Source organism: Anomalospiza imberbis, chromosome 1 (genome assembly GCF_031753505.1).
Source record: "Anomalospiza imberbis isolate Cuckoo-Finch-1a 21T00152 chromosome 1, ASM3175350v1, whole genome shotgun sequence".
NCBI classification, from domain to species: Eukaryota; Metazoa; Chordata; class Aves; order Passeriformes; family Viduidae; genus Anomalospiza; species Anomalospiza imberbis.
In genome coordinates, this window is record NC_089681.1 from 167625 (window position 1) to 175226 (window position 7602).

Genomic DNA, 7602 nt, shown 5'->3' on the forward strand with positions numbered 1-7602 from the left:
GGAATATGTGGGTATCAATTGGAACAATTGCTTTCTTTTCCAAAAAGCCTTTCGGGTTGTGGATGAGAAGAAATTAAGCTGGAGGTGTCCCTGTGCCCTTGTGGGAAAAGGGATCCCAAGGTTCCAGGAATGATATGGACAAGTGTTGGGATGAGGCAGTGAGAGGTGATTGTTGGTGTTTGCTCAGCATTGGTGAGCTCCTGTGTGAGGTGTTGTGGGCAGTTCTGGGCTCCCCAGTGAGACGAGCTCAGGGCCACCCAGATACAAATGGGCCTGAAAGATGATTGCAAGATGGGAAATGGAGAGAGCCAGGACTCCCGGGGGACAAGCATGGACATCAGTGAGCAGCAGTGTCCTGGACATCAGGATGTGCAAATCCCTGATGGTGGTGGGTGAGCCTGACAAGGGAGCCTGGCTGTCCTCAGCAGTGCACACGTGCAGGGCAAGACAGCAAGGGGACAAGTGGAAAGAGATGGAATTCCATGGGCAAAGAAGCCCAGAATCTTGCATTATGAGCATGAGGTAGTGGAGTCGCAGTCTTGGGAGATCCAAATCCGCACTGTCCCTGGTTCTGGAAATGTTCCTCTGTTGGTCTTGCTTGAGCAGGGCAGTTGAAGCACTTGCACTCCAGAGCTCCTGCCCAAGAGGTTGATGATGTTTCTCTCTTTGCTGGAAGGCTTCAGGAGTCCTGGCCAGGAAGAGAGTTTGTCAAGTGTGCACTGGCATGGAGTGACTTTTCCATTTTTGTGCCATGGAGAACATTGATGTGTCAATGTCTTTGGTGTAGCTGTTTGCAAGGTGCGTGACATGTTCTGGAAGGTGTCCCCTCCTGTGCGTCCTATACCAGAACAGGTTTTCAATTGTTTTGTATATATAAGGAAAAATGTTGCTGCCCTGTCCAGGCACCCTCAATGACCTGTTGAAAGCTAGAGAGTGGTGGGTGAAGATGCAAGACCACTGGAATAAAAAGGATCAGGAGACGTCCCAGGTTTGATGCAGGAAAACTTTATTAGTGCAAAAGAATAAACATTCAGGAGAAAGATTTGGAAATAATCGGTTGTGAGGTGTGAGTAGGCCGTCCATCAGCCGAGGTGCTTTGCTTTCTGGAGCTGTTGCCAGTGTCCAGAGCTGGTGGTGTCAGGGGTGGTGCTGCAGGGCCTTTAGCAGATGTAGCCATAGCCCCTTCTGCCATAGCAGCCCAGGCCTCCCAGCCCGTAGCCAAGACCAAAGCCAAAGCCACCAAATCCACCAGAGATGGGCTGTCCCTGCACACTGAGTTCAGTGCCCACGGCAGCCGAGGAGGTGGATCCGACGGCGGTGTTCTGGGGGAAGGAGGTCATGATGGGTCCTGGCAGGGTGACCAGCACAGGGGAAGGGTCGATGATGACACGGGAATCCTGGCATTGCAGGGCACAGGGCTCGTTGCAGCTGTTGGCCAGCGGGGTGGGTCCGCAGGGTCGGCAGAGGGTGTTGCAGGCCATGGGTGTGGTGTGGAGCGTGCCTGGAAGAGAGAGGGGTGAGGCAGGGCAGGGGTGTGGGGGTGTGAGGGGTAGTGATGCAGGAGTGTGATGGAGTGTGGAGGCTGTTGTGGGACTGTGGGGAGGCGTGAGGGCTGCTGAGGCTGGGGCTGAGCATGCTAGAAGAGAGGGGCCAGGGGTGCAGGAGGAGGAGGGTCAGGGGCTTGAGACTCACCTGGTTGTCAGCAAAAGCAGGAGGAGAAGGTGTCAGGAGAAGTGTGTGACGGAGAGGGGCTCTGGGGTGGCTTTTATGGCTGTCCTGTCGGGTGGGACAGCCTTCTCCCATGGCCTTGGGGCAATTTGCAGGCAGCAGCTCTCCTCTGGCCCAGCCTGGCATGAGGTCCTGAGATGGGGAGTGGTTTCATTCATGTCTTTCTGCAATTCCGTGTCCTGCTCTTGAGGCTGGTTCCATCTGACCTTGGTGGCAGCGTTCATGAGGTAGCGCATGGGTCGATTTGATTGTTCCATGTGTGTCAGGGAGGGGTGAATAAACAACCAGAGCTCTGAAAAGGTGCAATGTCATCAGTGATGTAATTTCGTGGCACTCATCTGCTGTGGTTTGTGGGTGCCTTGTGAAGACTGGGACTCTTTTCTCTGCTACTGGATGTCCATCAGTCATTATTTTGTAACCAGGAATGCTGAGGGAGATGCTGATGTCCTGAGGAGGTCACTCTGTAATAACTTTTAAAGGTCTGAGTGCTTGGATGAAAGTGAGCTCCTGGCCTTGTGTCTTGGATGGGATCAAGAGAGAGGATCTGGTAAGCGAGACTCTGTTTAGGCTGAACTTGTTCCAGCTTTCTGGTTTGTCTGGATTTCTCAAATTTATACAACAGCATACCCCGTCATATGAAGTGTATTTCTACACCTCATTCAGAAATCTAATAATGCAGAACAATCCTGGTCCAGTCCCTTTCTTGCTGTGGCAGATGTGTAATATCAGTTTCCAAATTCTGCATTCAGGCCATTATGTTTCACAACTTTTATCCTGTAAATCTTTATTTTGTGTTTCTGTTAGCAAAAGCCAGTAATTACTGCAGGAGGCTCAGCAAGGTCCTATTCTCTCCTCTGTCATGGTGGGGGCACATATTTTTGGAATTTCGCTATTCCATGTCCTTCTCTTGAGACACTTTCTATTTGACCTTGGAGAAAATATTAAACGTAAATTTTAGATGTTAAGATGGTGTTAATGATGCGAACCAGAGAGGGCTGAAAACATGACCAAGGCTTAGGAGAGGTGGACTATCATCAGTGAAGTCACCGCATGGCATTGCGTGCTGTTGTGTTTTGAGGAGGGGCCTCAGACCTTCTAACCCCTCCACACCGTCAGGCTGATCTTGGGTTTGGAGGGGCGCTGCTTTTGCAGGGCTACTACTTCCATCACATTGTCTCCCTCCTCACCATGTTGCCCTCTCTCCATGCCTTTCCACATGACTGGTAATTCCTGCTGGATATAGGAAAGCAATCCCTGGGATACGGGGAGGCCTCCCATGCTGCTCAAAGTCGCGTGTTGGTCAATCTGTAAAGCTTGTCTCACCTGGGCCAAGTAAGGTCGCACTGTGGGGTCACAGTGCTGGGCTCTGGACTCTTCTTCCTGCAAAGGAAATGTTGTAAAGGATAAGGAGAAAAGACACATGAGAAGAACAATTCCTCATCCGTTGATTAATCCATCCTCTTGGCCATGTACCCTTTGCTGCAAAAAACTTTAGCAGTTTCCAGGACAGGATTCGGAAAAGAAACACAAACGGGTTGAGGGCAGTGTCCATCCTTTCGCCCACCACTCTTGGGAGTCCACAGTGGATCAAGGATCTGGACGTGGATGACCAAGAGCAGTGCAGGGAGTTCACGACAATGATGGGACTGGAACATCCTTAAAATGAGAAGCAGAGAGAGCTGGGATTTTGTTCAGGCAGGAGGCAAGGATGCACATGGGACATATTGTCAACATGCCACGGAATGACTTCAGTGATGAATTCCATGTTCTCCAAAGCTTTGGTGAAATTGTCTACATGTCCGGACATGAGCTGTCACCAACAAGATAATGATCACTAATTCTCACCGTTAAGAGGTGACGCCAAGTTCAGATGGAAACAGCCTCAAGTGGAGGACATGGAGTTGAAGAGTTGCAGGAAAGAAACCACTCCCCACCTCATGACTCACCAGGCTGGGCCAGCCAAGAGCTGCTGCCTGCAAAATGCCCCAAGGCCATGGGACAAGGCTGTCCCACCCCTACAGGACCAGCATAAAAGCCGGCCCAGCACTGCTCTGCTTCACAAAATTCTCACGTCTTCTCCTCCTGCTCCTGCCAACAACCAGGTGAGCCTCAAGTCCCTGACCCCCCTGCTCCTGCCCACTTGGCCCCTCTCTGCCAGCATGCTAAGCCCCAGCCTCAGCAGCCCTCACGCCTCCCCACAGCCCCACAACAGCCTCCACTCTCCCTCACCCTCCTGCATCACCACCCCTCACACCCCCACACCCCTGCCCTGCCTCACTCCCTTCTCTTCCAGGGACCCTCCACACCACACCCATGGCCTGCAACACCCTCTGCCGACCCTGCGGACCCACCCCACTGGCCAACAGCTGCAACGAGCCCTGTGCCCTGCAATGCCAGGATTCCCGCGTCATCATCGACCCTTCCCCTGTGCTGGTCACCCTGCCAGGACCCATCATGACCTCCTTCCCCCAGAGCACCGCCGTCGGATCCACCTCCTCGGCTGCCGTGGGCACTGAACTCAGTGCCCAGGGACAGCCCATCTCTGGTGGATTTGGTGGCTTTGGCTACGGCTTTGGCTACGGCCGTGGATTTGGCTGTGGGCTGGGAGGCCTGGGGTGCTATGGCAGAAGGGGTGGCTACATCTGCTAAGAGTCCTCATCACCACTCATGACACCAACAATCACTTCCCTGGAACACATCTCAGGCATTGAGGACGCATCTGTGGGCCATGGGTCTCAAATGGACTTGACGCTTCCACCTCCTCTCAGGGCACCAAGTAAGGCAGAAGCCAGGGGGCCAGTACAGGCTGCCTTCAAACGTGGCCCATCTGCCTCCTCCATTTCCCCATTCCATGCTCTGCACTGCCCCTGTGTCTCTGTCCATTCCCCTCAACTGCAAACCCCTTCTCCCAAGCCAGAGATCATCAGGCACCTCTGGAGTGCTGCTCTCACTGCAGGGCAGGAAGGCCTTGATGCTCTGACCAAACCTACTGCAATCAAAGGACCTTGGCCCTGCTTGCCCATCAGACCAACTCCCTTCTACTGGCTGCTCATGACCTCTCACTCTTCTTCTGCCTCAATAAAATTTTCTTGCCTTGCAACCTGGGACGTCTCCTTCAACTTCTTTCTGACAAAGGTGTGCCAACCACACTTGGAACAAATCCATGTCTCCACATGCCATTTGTGGTGGGTGCAAACTGCAAAAATACCACTCGTGGAATTGATTCGGCAGTTCCACTACCCACTGGGACACACTGACACACTTTGTGTCCATCACAGAGAAGAACCTCACTGGCTTAATCACAGGCCTGGATACAAGAATGCAGCTCTATCCTGGATTCTGGCACAAGCCCCTCACGGGCGCTGTGTTCATTTTGGCTGGACATCAGTTGCTCCAGACCCTCATCATCTTCCAGGCCCATTTACAGATCCACTCAAGCTGCTGCATGTCTCCCTTATTTTCATCTCCCAGAGTTCCACACACAACTCCAGTCCACCCCAACCAGAGCAGAGGGGCAGAATCCCCCCATCACCTTCTGCCCATGCCATGGACCTGAGCTCAGGGGAGTTTCTGGTCAGCTCATTCATGTGGTTGGGCATGTCCGGTTCTTCATCCAAAGACATCCCAAGTCTTTCTCCTCTGGGCTGCTCTCAATCCACTCATTGTCCAGTCTGCAGCCATGTTTGGCAGTGCTCCAAACCACATGCAGGACCTTGCACTTGGCCTTGTTCAGCCTCCTGAGATGGACAATATCCCACTGCCCCAACCTGTTCCAGCCCCTCTGAATGCCATGCCTTCCCTCCAGACAACCAACCCCACTATTCAGCTGGCAGTGGTCCCTGCTTTTGCTGATCATCCCATTAAACCCCGGTGCCCTGATTTCTGACAATGATACAATATTATAACAATCCCAACAGGAGTCTCTGTGGGTCACCACTCATCCCTGTTCTCCACACAGACACGTGGAGCCATTGACGACAACTCTTTGAGTGAGACCATCCCGCCCATTCCTTACCCACCAAATGGTCCAACCATCAACTCCACATCTCTGCAGCTTAGAAACAAGGATGTTGTCTGGCACAGGAACAAAGGACTTGCACAAGTCCAGGTACAGGATACTGGCCCATCTTCCCTCATCCACCCATGCTGGAGTGGATAACAACTCATCAGAGCTTCTGCCAAGGTCACATGGGCACAGCCTCGAGAGTGTGATATGGAATTGCAGAGCTGTGGGAAGCAAAGTGTTCCCAACCTCGGGACACACCAGGCTGTGCCAGCCAAGAGCAGTGAGCCTGAAAAATGCCCCAATGTCATGGGCAATGGCTGTCCCAGAGCTTCTGCCATGGATCATCCTTGAGGCCGTGCTCTGGATATCCCTCACCAGAGTCTTGTCTTCCTTGCTCCCAGTAACCCAGAGATTATCAGAGTTCTCCAAAATCATCAGAGCAGGCCAGAGGGGCAGGAGCTGCTGCACCTGGATTGGAGCAATCGCAAACATGCAGGATAAAGGCGGGGTGATGAGGGGATTGAGCCCATGAAGGAGCACTTGGGGTGCTGGTGGATGAAGTAATGGACATGTTGTACCATGTGAATGTGCCAAACAGAAACCCCGCTGTGCCCTGGGCTCATCCCCAGAGCGTGGGCAGCAGGTGAGGGGGAGATTCAGTTCCTCTGCTCCACTCTGGTGAGACTGGAGATATGTGTTCAGCTCTGGGACCTGGAAACAAGGAAGACATGGACCTGCCCGACCAGAGCTGGACAGAGCCCTGGAACACAATGACGAGCAGGAGCGTCTTGTGTCCATAAAAATTGAGCACACCACCGACGAGGGGCTTGTTCCCGAGGCAAGGAGACACCTGCATTAGTGTGTCCAGGTTTGTGTTTCAATAGCTGAAGGATTTATGTGAACATGCACTGGAAGTGCAAAGTGTGGCACTGCGTAGTGGAACAGCACAAATAATACCTAAGAGCGTTCTCAGTGCACATTTTCACCCATCCCAGAGGCCCCTACAACCCGGGCTTAGTGCTGAGTGGAACTGGAAGAAGCTTGGGAGAAGAAAGAAGGAGTCATCTGAGGTGGCTATGCAAGAAAACTTTATTGAGGTAGAAGAGTGAAAACTCAGGAGCAGCCAGTGGAAGGGAGCTGGTCTGAGATGCAAGGAGGGCGACCATCAGCCAAGGTCCCTTCCTTTGGTGAGGTTTGGCCAGAGCATCAAGGCCTCCCTCCCCTGCGATGGGAGCACCCCAGCAGAGGTGCCAGATGGTGTCTACCTTGGGAGAAGAAGTTTGTCCAGAGAGGAGTGGACAGATCCAAAGGGTCCAGGCAGATCAGGGGATGGGATAAGAGAAGGTGGCAGATGGGCCATGTTTGCAGGCAGCCTGGGCTGGCCCCTTGGCTACTGAACTGCTTGCTGACCTGAGTGCAGGAGCTGGAAATACTGAACCCTTTTGAGATCTTTGGCCCAGAGATCCATCTTCAATGCCTGAGATATGTTCCAAAAAGTGTGGGATTGGTGTCAGGAGTAGAGCCGAGTGTCCTTAGCAATTGTAGCCACAGCCCCTTCTGCCATAGCACCCCAGGCCTCCCAGCCCATAGCCAAATCCACGGCCGTAGCCAAGGCCGTAGCCAAAGCCAAATCCACCAGAGATGGGCTGTCCCTGCACACTGAGCTCAGTGCCCACGGCAGCCGAGGAGGTAGATCCGACGGCGGTGCTCTGGGGGAAGGAGGTCATGATGGGTCCTGGCAGGGTGACCAGCACAGGGGAAGGGTCGATGATGACACGGGAATCCTGGCATTGCAGGGCACAGGGCTCGTTGCAGCTGTTGGCCAGCGGGGTGGGTCCGCAGGGTCGGCAGAGGGTGTTGCAGGCCAT

At 53.3% G+C, this 7602-nt stretch overlaps 3 protein-coding genes across 3 annotated transcripts; 1 reads left to right on the forward strand and 2 right to left on the reverse strand.

Moving 5' to 3' along the window:
* Nucleotides 1-1160: 1160 nt before the first annotated feature.
* On the reverse strand, nt 1161-1481 carry LOC137464754 (feather beta keratin-like). The gene has a single exon (XM_068176239.1). The coding sequence runs from the start codon at nt 1479-1481 to the stop codon at nt 1161-1163; it is 321 nt and encodes a 106-aa protein (XP_068032340.1).
* Nucleotides 1482-4041: 2560 nt separating this feature from the next.
* Nucleotides 4042-4377, forward strand: LOC137465224 (feather beta keratin-like). Its single transcript, XM_068177118.1, has one exon. It carries the CDS (start codon nt 4042-4044, stop codon nt 4375-4377), a length of 336 nt encoding a protein of 111 aa, XP_068033219.1.
* A 2889-nt stretch (nt 4378-7266) lies between these two features.
* On the reverse strand, nt 7267-7602 carry LOC137465226 (feather beta keratin-like). Its single transcript, XM_068177133.1, has one exon. The coding sequence runs from the start codon at nt 7600-7602 to the stop codon at nt 7267-7269; it is 336 nt and encodes a 111-aa protein (XP_068033234.1).